Consider the following 15044-nt stretch of genomic DNA (forward strand, 5'->3'; position numbering starts at 1 on the left):
TAGAAATCTTTCAAATTGAAAGCTTCAAAACACAATTTTAGATGGTATCTGAAGATGTTAAAAAGGGGGTGGGGGGCTCTTGGCCATTAATTTTGCAAAATTGAAATCTTAAAATAATTTTAGAAGAACTTTAATGTTGTTGAGAGGAACAGTTCCCCGGAGTTTTTTTCAAATTGAAATCTTATAAACGTGATTACAGGCCATCTTTTGGTAGGCATTCAGTGAGAAATTAGAGTTCAGAGACTCTCCAATGCCAGTTTTGGAAATTCAAGTCCCAAAAACGCAATTTTAGACAATTTTCTGAAGTGTTGCCTTGAGAATGTTATGGGGCATTGCCCCAGCAATTTCTTGAAATCTTGAAAACACGATTGCTGGCCATCGTTGGTTGATTGCCTACAATCATGTTTTCAAGGACCGCTTCTATTTCCCCTCTTTGGCTATATCCCAATTTTTATTTATTTTAAATAAAAATTTAGTGGAAAAACATCCTAAAGTTTTTCTTTCCAGCAAAGTAATCCTATAGTAATATTTTAGATTTCTATCCTTAATTTTGTTTATTTGTTGAAATACAATAAACATTTCGTTAAAGTTTTGATTTACTTCCGTTTTTACCTTTGAGCATTTAAATACTGGTGTACTGGTGACTTTTAGTTAGAAGCCTTTAAATCGTTCTCTTTCCTCTTCTTTTGTTAAAAACATATTTCTGTAACCCATGTATTTTTTCTCTACTCGACTGATTTTTGAAATAATATTTTTATTCAAAAAATAAGAACTGTAAATATGTCGTAGGCTTTTATCTAGTTATATTTATTTACTCATTCATTTTTTGAAAATATTATTTGCCATTGGCCTCTACAATGTACTGAATACTTTTTGTTCCTTAAAAAAATTTTGAAACCTACATTTCAGCAGTCCCTTAGTTAGGTGTTGCCATCAACTGTTGGTTATTTGAAACAAAAAATAATTTGCCAAAGCTAGGCATCGGGCAAGCCCTAATATTTAGGGAAATAATCTCCATTGAAAAGTAATTTCAACACAAAAAATTCAAGCATTTACGGCAAAAACTCAAGGAGATATTAGACCTCAAAATTTTAAGAGACTGCACAGAAAATGAGATTGGAACTTTTCTCCCTTTCAGAATAATGACAGGTTGTTGAAGAAAAAAAATACAAAATATTTATATATTTTTCATTGCTATTGAAAAATAAATGCAAATGCTATTCTATGAAACGTAAAAACGCACCACAAAATATTGTGCAATTAAAAAAAAACATGCTCTATGCACATATAGTTTTAAACTTGTGTTAGCCACTATATTTCCCTCCTTAAATCTGCTATTGACTGCCGGTGTAAAGTGGTATAAGTCACAAAATGCTGCTTTTTACATCTCTGTGAGTATTGGTCATACTAATGTCAAACTTATTATCAGGGGCGCTGACTTGCAAAAATTATTGGGGGGGGCTAAACGTCACCGGTGATCCAGGGGGTATGTAAATCCACGGACCCCCCCCCCCCCCCCGCCCTTTTTCAAAAAATATATAAAAGTTCAGATTTTTGAACTTGCCAATTTACATATTTTCTGATTTATACAAACAAACAATATGTGGCATAGCGTTTTCAAAGTCAATCTAAGAATTGGTATGCAAATTTTCTGGTTCAATTAGATCATATCACTTGTCTTCAGTGAGGGACATTTTTACAATTCTATTTTGGGGGAAGTCCTCGTGCAGTGCGTTGGCTAGGGATTGATATAAAGTAGGGCACTTGACTTTCATGGAAGGGCACTCCCAGTGGCGCCTACCCACAAAAAATTGGTAGGGTGGGGGACATACTGCGAGTCTAACTCTGAGAAATTTTCTAAATTGGAGATGGAAAAAGTAAGTTTTACAGTTTTTTAAGCATTTTAGAACAATATATTATCAACATTAGAATCCCGAAAACTACTCTCGCTAACTCGACACACGTTTTGGCTTTGAAAAACAAAAAAAAAGCCACTTGTACGGTATTTTCGTAAAAAGTTAATCTAATATATATATATATATATATATATATATATATATATATATAAAGATTGAAATTATATTTAAATAAATCTTAAACTATCATTAAAAAATAAATCATAAAATACTGCTGTCGCACTTTGATTTATAAGTGAAATAGCTAATTTAAACTTGCTTTGAATAAGGCTCAGAGTTCATTAAACAAAAATAATATCCCAAATTAATTTGTTTAATATTAGTTAATAAAGTTAATACAGTATTTAAAATAGCCAGTTTTTATTGTCTTATACCCTAAAAATATTTAAGTATTCGAAAAAACTAATGCAGTACTATAGTAGTACGGTAATAAAATAATAGTACTAATATTTCGAAATTTTAATCTAACATTGTGTATGTAGTTAATCCTCTATTTTACAGAGATTTTTAAAATTGCTCTGAACACCAATATTAGGGCTCTCTTTAGAAAGGTGCAAATGTCGACCGCCTGACTAGATTACTGAATTTGAAGTCGTTGACGACTTGTCAAATATTTAATTCATCCAAAATATCTTGGTGGTTATAAAGAACAGCCAAGTTGTTTAATCGTTTCTGCTTTTCAGCTAACCTGCCTTTTACTGTAATAATTGTTTTAACTCATTAAGGAATGTATTTTACAAGGTAACTATCTCCAAACTAGGAAAATAAAAAATACTAAGACAAATTTGAGTTTAGAAAGCATTAAATAGCTAATAATTTTCTTAAATTATTGGGGGGGCTCTGCCCCCTCAAAATTTTTTTTGATGGGGCTCGGGCCCCCTCAGGCCCCATGGAGTCGGCGCCACTGCTTATTATATTTGAATTGTTTATTCATGCTTTTGGGAACCATATAAAAAGTTGAACTTCATATTTTTTCACTAAATTCTTTTTTTCACTTCAAACTTTTCATATCTTAACTCGGCCTCTTATTCTGAGCAATTTTGCAACTGAAATCATGCATCTGAAACTAATGGTTGCAAAAATAGAGGTTTTGCTGGTTAAACAGGGACACAATGCCCTTCCAAAATGAAATCCTGGTTAATCCACTGATTATTGTAGGATATATAAAATATTGATGGGTAAATCTAAGTGGGATACTAAAAAAGGACACACATACACACAAAAAAGTTATGAGCATTGGATTAAGATACAATTTTAATTTTTGGATTATTCAAGACTTGAAAGAAACTTTGAAAATAGTTATATAGTCAGTGATTTGTGAAATTTCTAAAAGCACTTTTAATGACATAAATAAATTTTCACTTTTAACAGGTTGGAAATCTCAAGGGATATTATCTTTTTGAGCATCATGAAGTTCAAAAGCGCTCATTATCGCCCAGTATACCACACTTCAAACTGCTTCAAAAAGAGCCATCTGTAAGTATTTTAGTGAAAAATAATAAATTTAAACTAAATTTAAAAAATAAACTGCTTTTTTGAAAAAGTTTTTAATTAAAAAACTAGTTTTAAAAATGCATAAATATGAAGCAATAAAAAAAAATCATGATTATTTTAAATTTTTTATTGCATTATGAAATATCCGAAGCATCTTCTTGGCTGACAGAGATCCAGCAATTTAGTGCAAAAAAGGAGGGTGATAGGTTGGAAAATTTTCAGTAATATTTTCTTGAAAAACACTGGGGGAGAAAGTAAAATGAAAATGAATTTAAAAAAAAAAAATAGCAAGATCAAATTTAGCTACGTTCATTGTAACTTTTACACCATAGGTTTAATAAAAAGAAACCTATCCTGATTAAGAGGAAATCATTGAAGATGAGGTTAATATTGGAAAAGAATTGTCTCTCAAAGAGAAATTACAACCAGCTATAAATAAAAAAACAACAACAAATTATACACAATATGAAAGAAACACACACACACATAAAAACTATTCATCCAAACCCTACACGCAAGAGATTATTTGAAGATTCAAGACTTCGAGACAATTGGAGGACATGTATAGCACATTGTTAACAGCACCACCAACCTGCCTGAATTCAGAAAGAGTATTTTTAACTGTAGAAGATTTGTCCACTAAAATGAGTTCAAGGCTTAGTGGCAATTCAACAAATGAATTATGTTTCTTACTGTTATTATTCATTTTTTTGTTATGACATGTGCTCCTTCATTTTATATTTGTTCACAATAATTTTTAATATGTAATGCACTTTTTGTGCAAAATTTTAAAATACGGCAACGGAACAATATCTTTTCAATCATTTTTTGAGAAATTTCTAGTACTAGTATTAATACCGGTATCCCAGTATCACATTTTTAAAAATATCAAATACTGGTACTTTCGTTTTTGGTCCAGTATCGCAATCCGTAGATACAGCTAATTTGATTCGCTCTGACCAATTTTGAAAATAGTTGCCAGTTTAACAGAAATCACTTTTGGTTTGGTTTATTGTGCATTTTAATTCAGTAAAAGAGATGATTTTTTCTTTTTCTCTTTTTTTTTCTGCTATCCACGAACTTGAAAACTATTTTCAAACCACACGAGGCTACAAAATTTTTTAAAAGTATTCCAAGTTGACAGATATGAACAATAAAGTGGAACATTATTGCAGAAAAAAAAAAAAAAAAGCTTTTGCTCTTCTGCAATATTTAGATCTCCCTCATAGCACTCAAAATAAGGAATTTTTAAAAGTTAATTTAAAGTTAAAATTTTAATTATGAACAAATTAACTACATTGAGAGGCATGAAAAGTGCTTCTGACATAATTCCTGCTTGTTCTTGTGTAAAATGACTCCCTAAATTCAAATATGACCACCGTTTTCTTTAAAAATCACACACTTTAAAAAAAAATCCCTATTTAGTATGTAAGAGTATCATTTTGTTTTTCTTTATTTCTGTTAGTAGTGTTTCATTTCCCTAACTCAGGGTGTAGAATTAAAAGACTTTTAAATTTTTCATTTGTACACACACTCTTACATAAACCAATCAGTTCTGATGCAAAAGAAACTTCAGTACAGTTTTGTGATTTTTATCTTTTTAGGTGATATGGGTTGAGCAACAAGAAGTGAAGAAACGAGTCAAGAGAAGCGTAGAAAGCAGTTTTCCTGATTTTCAAGATCCACTTTATTCTGATCAATGGTTTCTTGTTAGTAGATTTATTTGTTTATTATTTATTGATTCACTTTATTTTAAAATTTTAACTTTTATGCTACATGTTTTTAGTTTGTGTAGTGCTTTTTATTGACATTGCTATATATTCTGTTTTTTGATTCCCAGTTTAATTATTGAAAATCAGTAGATGGGAGAGAGGGGCCCTAGAGGATGGAAGTTGGTTCAGTTATCATATACTTTTCTCAAGCATCCAGCTTTTTTTCTGTCTTTTGACAACCTAACCCCCCCCCCCCTTTTTTTTTGTAAATTCAAAATGAATTTGGAAGTTGTCTTACATTTCTCTTTAATCACATAACTGACCAAACAGGTTAACTGAAATCAAATTTATAGCAGAAGCAAGGGTGTATCCAGCTCAAAATGGAAGGTGAGGCTGACTTGTCATTTGGGTGATTGCGGGGGAGGGGGGGGGGCTCAAATAAGCAATTTTGAAAACAATGTAATAATGCATTTGTGTATTGTTTTGTTGTTTTCACTATAAAATGCATTGATTGTATATCCTCTCCCCCCCCCCTCCTCGCCTGAAAAATTCTGAAATGACAGGCCTGTGGAAGGTACTTTTTAAATCTGCACTTTTTCACTGTGTATGGGGAGGGAGTGAAGCATAATAAAAATCTTTTTCAAAAGAAAGAATACTTTTTGTCGGAAGTTTGTAGAACGTGAAATATTATTGCTGCTGTATTTCCTCATATTACTTTCATAATAGTATTGCGACGGTAATTCAACTAAACACCAAGATCTTTCCCTATTCGGTGAAATCCCAAAAAACAAATATTACACTTTCAGAATCAAGCGCAAAGCTACTAGAGACGAACTCATCACCAAGTTTAGAAATTGAAGCACTTGTGAATTGACCAAATTTTTTGTTTCATTTTTATTTTTAACATTTTTGTTATTAACAAATGGGAGGGATGCAGCTGTCCTCCTTTGCCCCCCTCTGGACATGCCCATGAGTAGAAGTACCAATTTGTAGTATCTATTTAAGTGTTGAAAATTAAATGTTACTATATTTAAGTACCAATTTTTATGCCGATAATTTTATGAAGGTTTGTCAAGAAATGATTTTAAGAACCAACAAAGAACAAAGCCCCTAAATATAATATTCGCTTAGGGTTGACCTGGGTAATACTGAATGGTTTTTGATGTTTTCAAGAAAAATCATTAGTTAAAAAAAATGTGTTTAAAAATATCACATTTTAGAATTTATTTTCAAACTTCTATATCAGTCACGATGTACCACACAAATGTTTAACAAATTCTTTACAAAAATAAAACATTTATGAGGCGTTCACAATTACCCGGAACGAATTTGTGAATCATATGATTTTTGGGGCGATTGTGAATAGGATCAGATATGCCATTTAAAATGTTTTATATTAGAATTGTGGTTGGTGTGAATAAAGCTCTATTCAAGATGTTCACTTTTATCTCACTTTGGAAATGATACCTTCATTTTTAGTGTTTGCAATTACCCCTTGTATAACACTGATAACAAATTTCTCAAATTATTTAAGGATAACAAGTGGGAAATAATAACAAAAAAATTTGTAATAGATGTGTAAAACAAACTAAAAATGGCATATTTTATAGATTTAAAGAAAATACAGATTTAAATTGTAAACTCAGACACTTTTTTTAGCAAATATACCACTTAGGTTTGTTAATAACTCGAATAAAATGTTTCATATGTTTATGAGACTTGAAACGTAGCCTTATTGTTCATTTACAGCCACAAATCCATGAAAAATATGTTATTCCTCAGTTCTTGTACGTTTTGACATGAAATGGTAGAACAGCAACAATGTCAATAATAGTGACAGAAAATGCATCATTTTCTGTACATACAAGGATATCGACTTAATTTAACAAGCTTTGTTTCAGGGTTTCTGCTACGGTCGTATTTTTCGCAAAATGCAAAAACACTATCTCAGTTGCGAAAATAAGGCAAAGCATTTTTGCCTTTTTGCTGAAACAAAAAATAAATTAATTTAAAAAGGAAAAAAACAATGTATGATCCATGAAAAGAAGCAGCATGGCAATAGTCAACTTAATCTTTTTTAAATCTTAAACCAAGATTTGGAAATTACTATTAAGTTCCACAATACTTAGTCTTCCGGCATTATGTCCCCCTCAATACCCGCATTATTAGGAGGAGGGGAGTGCAACTTTCTAAATATCAAACATGTAGTTTCTTTTTTATTTTAAGTTTAAAAGAAAATTGCTGTACTAATTTGTTTAAAGATCTCATAGATGAAATAAAAATTTTATTTTCAACTGGAGATGAAACACACTGAGGCATTAAGAAAGATATAAGAATGCATAACATTTCAGCATTTTGCTAAAACTTTTCCCAAAATTTTAGCTTTTATGCTAAAGACTTTTGAACCCAGCCTAAACCCTGTTTTGTTTATTTTCTGCAACAACAGAAGCATGTAAACATTTTCATATTGGGGTAAATGTAACAGCGTTCACAATTTTCTAAATATGTGTCAAAAATCGCAGTTGAAGGGGGGTTGGTGTTTTTTCCAGAATCTTCTTCAAAACTGAAGGATGTTTTAGTCTTTGGGTGGTGTTAGGAGGTCAGGAGTTTCTCTACTATATTTTCCACCATCAAAGCTTTTAAAATAACAATTTTAGTCTATCTTAGGGGACGTTAAGAGAGTGAGGAAGGTTCAAGGACTCTCTATGGAAGCATTTCAATGTTTAACTCTGAGAAGCGTAGTTGAAGACTCTCTTTGATGGTGTTAAAGGAGGAAGGAGGGCTCGGGGTTCCCATTCGAAATATTTTTAAAAGGGAAATCAACTTCAGGCTACCTTTTTGGCTTTGTTAAGGAAATAGTGACGCTTCGGACCTCTATTTGAATATATTTTAACACTGTAGAGGGGGAGAGGCTCAAAAACGCAATTGTAGGATATTTTCATGGATTGTAGGGAGGTAGGGTACCATAATGTCACTAAAAATGTTGTGAAGTCGGGTCTGAAACTTTTTCAAAAGTCATGTCCTGGAAAGACGACTTTAGGATTTGTTTACCAACCTCAGGTATCTGTGGTGATGCTTGAGAAAGGGATAGGGGTTGGGGGGGAGGAGAATGTCATTCGCAGGAGATTTTCTAAAATTGAAGTTTTAAAAATGCAGTATTGGACCTCCTTTGGAAACATTAGATGCAATGAGAGTTTTAGAGATCTTTCTTGGAAAATTTTAAAAATTAATGTTTTAAAAGCGAAATTTTAACAAGTTAGGTGAGTTATGGGTTTTAAGAGTCTTTCTCAAAAATGTTTCAAAATTGAAGTTTTAAAAACACATCTTAGGCTATATTTGATCATATTTTAGGGGATAGGGTTTAGGGTTCAAATACTCTCCTTAGAAATTTGTTAACGTTGAAATTACAAATATGCAATTTACGCTTTATGGCGAAACGTTAGCGGAGGGTTATGGATGCTGTCTCTTGTTAAATTTTAAGAAATTCAAAGTCTAAAAATGTACAATTACGTTTGGAAACATTAAAGAAAGGAAGATTTGGGAACTCCACCTGGAAATTTTTCGTAATCTAAAAAGGCATTTTAAAACTGTTTTCATTGGTAATAGGGAAAGAAGTTGGAAATTCAAAAGTTCTCTCATCTAAAAAGAATTTAAATCTATCATTGGTGCCGATTAACGAAGGAAAAGGGAAAGTTTCTAGCGGGAAATTGTTTGAAATTAAACTCCTCTCCCAAAACTGCTCTTTTGGGCCATGTTGACCTAGATAAGGTTGAAGAGGTGGGTAGGTGGCTCTCTGTCCCGCAAACATTAAAAATTTAAGTCCTGAAACTGCAATTTTTACTTATCTTTGGTGACATGGTGACATTAAGAAGGAGTGTGAGGATCTCTGGCTACCCCCGAAAGTTTTCCAAAATTAAAGACCAAAAAGCACAAAATTTTAGGTAATTTCTAGGAGAGTCACGAGCCCCTTTTGGCTTTGCACTTAGATTTGATGCATTTGGAAGTTGCAGCTAGAAACCGGTGTCCATTTTGCCACCCTTCCTGGATCGGCACTGATTTACAATCCAATATGGATCTCTTGGCTAACCTCCTCATTAAAAATGCCTTAGTCCCTTGCCGTCCCTTCAGTCTGTAACTTTAGATGAAAGGAGAGAAAAATAAACAATTGTGCTAACATTATGTATATAAATGTGCCATATTTTGTGCCGTAGTACTTTTCTTCTCATACCAAAACCTTACATTTCGAGGATGTTTTTTTTTTTTTTTTTTTGTCGCGGAGGACTTTTTTTCCACATCAAAGGTGTTTAATTGCTGCCCCCAAAATTATGCAGCCCGGGGTGAATTGCCCCCTACGTCCCTCCCTAGCTACGCCACTGCATGTATACTATGATGAATATCGATGTGCAAGTCACATGTGTACTAGTGAACAAAACGGTTTAAAGACTTGCTTATGCAGAATTTCCTGAAAATAACTTTGTTTTCTGGTCATGGGAGTCATTTTTAAAACGTTCATGAGATTCCCACGTGCACGTGATATTGGCTCTAAATAAAGCGAAAACATTGGTTTCAAAGCAATTCTTCAGAAAAGTTATTTTGTGTCCCAAACTTTTCAAAATTTCACATATGGCCTTTTTTAAGAAAGACAAGATATTTATTTTGTTAAATTACTAAAGTACAAAAAACACCTTTTATTTTAAAGATATTGAGGCTTAAAATGCCAGTTTGACAAAAAATGTCAAAATGTTACTTGTTTGTTTATTTTTTGCTCATAACCATGCAAAACACTGTAAATGTTGCCTTACTTATGAAGTTTGATGAGATATTTTGAAAGTTATGGCGTACCTACAAAAAAATAGCCTTGAGAAATAATATATATGGTACTAGAATTTAGCATAGTAAAATAAATATTTTCTTTTCTGGTTTTAATATTACGTAGTAACACAACTGTAGTTAAGAATCTTGCCTCCGATTAGTCCGATATTCATAGAAATTTGGATTAGAATTCAGCTGAGGAAAGATAGTCATTCAAAAACTACTTTCTGGCCTGTGAGAGAATCAATCCTATGACCTTAGCATTATTATCATGATATTCTTACCAAATGAGCTAATTTTCCACAATCTCGGGATGTTCAACACTAAAGGAATGCGTAACACAACAACAAAATAAATTGAAATCGATGTATCCATTTTTTTAAATATTTTAAAAATATTTTACTACAATTTGCCTTGTTAAAATTAATGTTTTGGCATCTCTAATTCTGATCCTTCTAGAACATCACTTAAAACATCTGTCTACTGAGAATGATTACCCCTTACTAACATAGAAAAATAGTTTCTGGGTATGATGCATTCTTATAAAATATTTCTAACAAATAACTTTGCTTTTATGCTTTGAAACATATGCATGCCTAACTGTATACAAGTAGCAGAAGGGGGCCGAAGACTCCTTCTTTTCTTCATACATGCAATATGTAATATCTGCATCTTATGTCTGCAATAGTAATAACAGATAAAATTAAAAATAAATAAATATAAAACAATCAAATAAACAGTAAATTTTGTTGAATTATAATTTTTTTTTTTTTTTTTTTAAGCACAAAGGTGGCTTTGGAGGATATGACATGAATGTTATCCCTGCTTGGAGAGAAGGCTTTACAGGAAAAGGTGTAGTAATAAGCATTTTAGATGATGGAATTCAAGGGAATCATCCTGATTTAGCACAAAACTATGTAATTCACTTTTCTTTATTTTGTTTTTATTCAAAATAGGCACTACAGGTTGAATGTATAAGGAAAATTTAAAAAAAAACTCATACGTTATAAATTTTGATTTTCTTCTATTACAAAAAAACATATATACATGGGTGATTTTGTCAATTCATTAACTTTTGCCAATAGCAAGTAAGAGATTGTTACATTGCACAAAAGTTATACTTTTCAATTTGAGATTATTTAATTTTGTACATTGTTATGTTATGCATATTTTCTTTTAAAAAATGTAACAAATCAAGATATTTTTGCTGTCTTATTATGCTCTAGATTCAGACCCATCATTTAGGGATGAATTAACCTCCCCCACCCCTCCCCTGGCTGTGAAAGATTCAAGAGTTTTTTAAGCATAAGTGGGTCTGATTTATGTTTTTCAATAAAATTTGCATTGTGCATACACATTTGATCCTCCCAGAAAAAAATTGAAATGACAGGCCTGCCTAGATATATGATTTGATTTTTGAATACAATAGTACAATGTACTTCATTTTCCTACAAATTTATTTTAGACTTAATGATCTTTAAAAAGTATCTTATTTCTTCTAGGACAAAGATGCCAGTTGGGACATAAATGATTCTGATGATGATCCCACTCCAAAGGATGATGATGACAATAAGTATGTGTTTCTTACTGCAATAAAGTGGGAAAATAACACGCTCAGCAATCTTAACTGTTTAAGGGTATAGTAGAAAAAGTAGAGCTGTTTCACTATTAAATTTAGTATATTTTTGAAAAATGAAATATTACTATTACAGTTTTCTCTTCTTAATATCGTTCAAAAAGTAATGGCAGAGCCAAATGAAACAGTGAGATGCAAAAGGATGTAACGGGACGTTTTAAAGCTATGAGTAAAACACATTTAAAATTCATATGGTTTAAATGCTTTCACTGATTTTTTAAAAGTAAATTTTACTGTATAGTAGCACCTACCTGACCTACTAGTTCTAGCCCTTGCCCCAAAACTGAGGAGAGGTTCTACCATTTGTACCTGGTTGCCTCCTAAGTTTTAATTTTAATGTTTACATACCTTTACTTCTCACTGCCTTGAAGAATAAATTGCAGAGGTGAATAGTGGGGGATTTGTTAATGGTATGCCAATATTTTACCTGTGCATGTTAAATTGCTGTAGTGTGCGACATGTAATTATTCAACACATGCGGACTGTATGTATTTCCTTTTATATTTGTTGATTATGTGATACTGTTCAGGCTCATATGGCAACTTGTCTCTTTAATGAGAGAGATTGACCTATAAAAAAAATGGTAACTGTTAGCAGTTGATGATACTGATTTGAACATTTCAGTCACTCACTTTTACTACACTTTATATTTAAATTTAGAAAATGCTGCTTAACTTTTTGCAAATGGGATGGATACTGACAAAATGGCCTGTAGAATGTGCACGGCTTAGTAAACTTGAACTCATTTGTGTTATATTTACTGATCAACAAAAAGTTTTACTGCAGCTCTTTGTTAATTTTTATTGGAGAAACATAATCATTTTTAAGAAAAATTTAGAAAACAAATTTGGTTTAAAGTGGGTTAGATATTTAATGATTTAGTGTAAGTAAGCAAGGTTGTAGACACATGAAAACAGTACTTAGAACTTTTTTCCATTAAAAGAAAAACTGATCATACTCCATCAAATACTAACTTACTGATTGACAGATTTTAATTTTGAAAAGGGATTTCTGTTTGAAGCATATGAACAGACTACTATTTTTTTTCTCAGTTTTTTTATACAAATGCATATACACTACAACCTCAATACCTTGAATCTCTCGGGAAGAGAAAATATTTCGAGATATCAAGTTTTTGAGTTATTAATTTTTTTTAAAACTTAGCACTAGTAGCTCTCACAATTACACACATTGACATTTTTATGTTTATATATGTACTATGTAACCACCTTTCATAATGATTAACAAGTTGTTCTTCAACGTTTTACTAGACTTGAAATTTATTGACATCCCTGTTTCAATGTAAAAATATCTGTACTTGCTTGCAACTTAATTTGACTATGACGTCATGATGTGCGGAAGAAAAAACGAGTTAACAGATAAAATGTCAGGCTTACTAGCGAATAAGAGAATGTCGCCACCTGTCTGTTAACTGCTATTGGCTGGCACGTTTGATTCAAATGGATAAAACACTCCATGCTGCTTCACTGGTAAAATTAAAAATATTTAATGATTGACAGAAATTATGACAAAAAAAAATGTTACGTATGCGTGGGCTTAACTAATTGGATTTCTAAAGCAAAGAGCGTAATTTCCCCCGAGTATTGGACAAAGCGCCAGGAACTATTTCCTTCGCTTGGCGGCAGCTCATTTCTCCATAGTCAAGTAAGCTTGCAATCGAGTATAGTGTTCATTTTTTTGACTGGTTTCTAGCTATTGTTAAGCTGTATTGTTAAGCTGCTTTTAAATAGGCAGACTTCCTAATTTTCATTTGTCCACAATTTCTTTCATAGTTTTTATCAATAATTTGCTGGTTTATATATTATAGTAGAAAGTGCACTGGAAGGGATTTTGAAATGAACAGGAATTTCAACTTTTTTCTTCTATCTACAAACTTAAAAAGTCAGGTTTTATTGTTTCATGCATTTTCCATTTTTACTCGAAAACTGACTAAAAATCGACCCCCTGACTTCAAAATGGGCAACATGCTGGGAAAAATTGCACAAAGAATCTAAACTCTGGGAAAAACACTGAGGTAAGAAAGACTACAGTAGTACTCTGCCCTCATACCTACACTCCCCTCTATTATCTCCCCCCAATCCACTATTCTTAAATTTTCCTAGAAAAAGGATGAAAAAATCCAGTAAATGTCTACGTAGCTGGTTTTTTAAACAAAAATCGCCAAGGAAAACAGCAATTGAAACTTGCTTCTGTGCAAAAATTTCAACATATTAAGGATTTTGAAATATAAATTTTAAGAAAACTATGTAAAATACATTGAAGTTTTTATGGAAAATGCAAGGGAAAGTTTGTTTTCAAGACATCATGGGTTTTGCAATATGACGGTTCATAATATCAAGGTTTGGTTGTATTTTAACTATCTTTGTTATTTGCTTTGTTATTGGCTGTATTTTAACTATCTCTTCAAAAGGAACTTAAACAAAAACTGCATTGAACATACTTTAGTCTGAATATTGTCTTATTTTCTTTTTTCTTGACAATTTAATGCATAAAGCTATTAGGTTATTTTTAAAATCACTTTTTTGAATGAATTTGATTCAAAAAAGAAAAAAAATCTTTCCAATAAAAGCTAAAAGTTCAATATGCAAACAAAACACGTTAAAAAGTAAATTATGACTCAGTTGGAAAAAACAAGGTAGAAATAAATTTATAAGCAAACCAAAAGTAACTGTAAATTTTACTAAAAGATCCTCCTCTATTTATACTATTGAATGATGTGTACTGGGTGATTTAGTTCTATGGTGAAAACTTTTCAACTTTTGAAAATTGATACATAATTAAGAAAGATTCATAAAAGAAGTGACATATAAATGGCTGCATTTAAGCAGTTGACTTCAATGTTATGACATGGAATTCCACCACGTTTTGGACTTACATGGATGATAAAATATGTATTACATGCTTCAGTTTTTAAATTTGCTTATTGTGCATTGGCCTCAGGCAGGGGCGTGTACAGAAATTTTGGGATCCGTCACAAATGACTTTTCTGGGTCTCCTCCATATTGTTTACCCCTATATTTAACCCCCTTCAGGCTCAGGCCCTGGTCAACAGGTGTCTCCCGCCCCCTGCAGGCCCTTGGTCTCAGGTTATGGGTTCAAACTCATTCAGTAAACTTTCAAGATGCAAAACATTGTCAATAAGTCGTATGACTATGCTGCATGGTAATAATCCCTAAAAAAATTATATGGCTTAAATGTTCTTGGTTAAATAACCGGGGAAGTTTAAATCACATCAGACCACAGGTGCCTCTATCTGAAGCAAAAATGGGCACCAAAATTTTCAAGTGGTAATAGTTATCCATCAACAGTGGTGCTACATGAAAGAATGAATGGTAGTGTTCACTCTAGAAAAAAAAAGGGGCAGGGTGCTGGTCTTTGAAAGAGGCACTTTTTATTATAAAAAGGTCACTATTTCAACGTGGTCTTCCCCTATCCAAGACCAATGATGCACCT

At 32.1% G+C, this 15044-nt stretch overlaps 1 protein-coding gene across 1 annotated transcript in view; it reads left to right on the forward strand.

Annotated features, from left to right (window-relative positions):
• Nucleotides 1–15044, forward strand: part of LOC129218398 (furin-1-like) — a 101043-nt gene that overhangs the window by 16240 nt on the left and 69759 nt on the right. The window contains exons 2-5 of the mRNA XM_054852649.1: nt 3288–3392; nt 5015–5119; nt 10717–10851; nt 11437–11507. Of these exons, the coding sequence (XP_054708624.1) occupies nt 3288–3392; nt 5015–5119; nt 10717–10851; nt 11437–11507 (416 nt within the window). The remainder of the gene's footprint in view (nt 1–3287; nt 3393–5014; nt 5120–10716; nt 10852–11436; nt 11508–15044) is intronic.

Source organism: Uloborus diversus, chromosome 3, assembly GCF_026930045.1.
Source record: "Uloborus diversus isolate 005 chromosome 3, Udiv.v.3.1, whole genome shotgun sequence".
Taxonomy (NCBI): Eukaryota; Metazoa; Arthropoda; class Arachnida; order Araneae; family Uloboridae; genus Uloborus; species Uloborus diversus.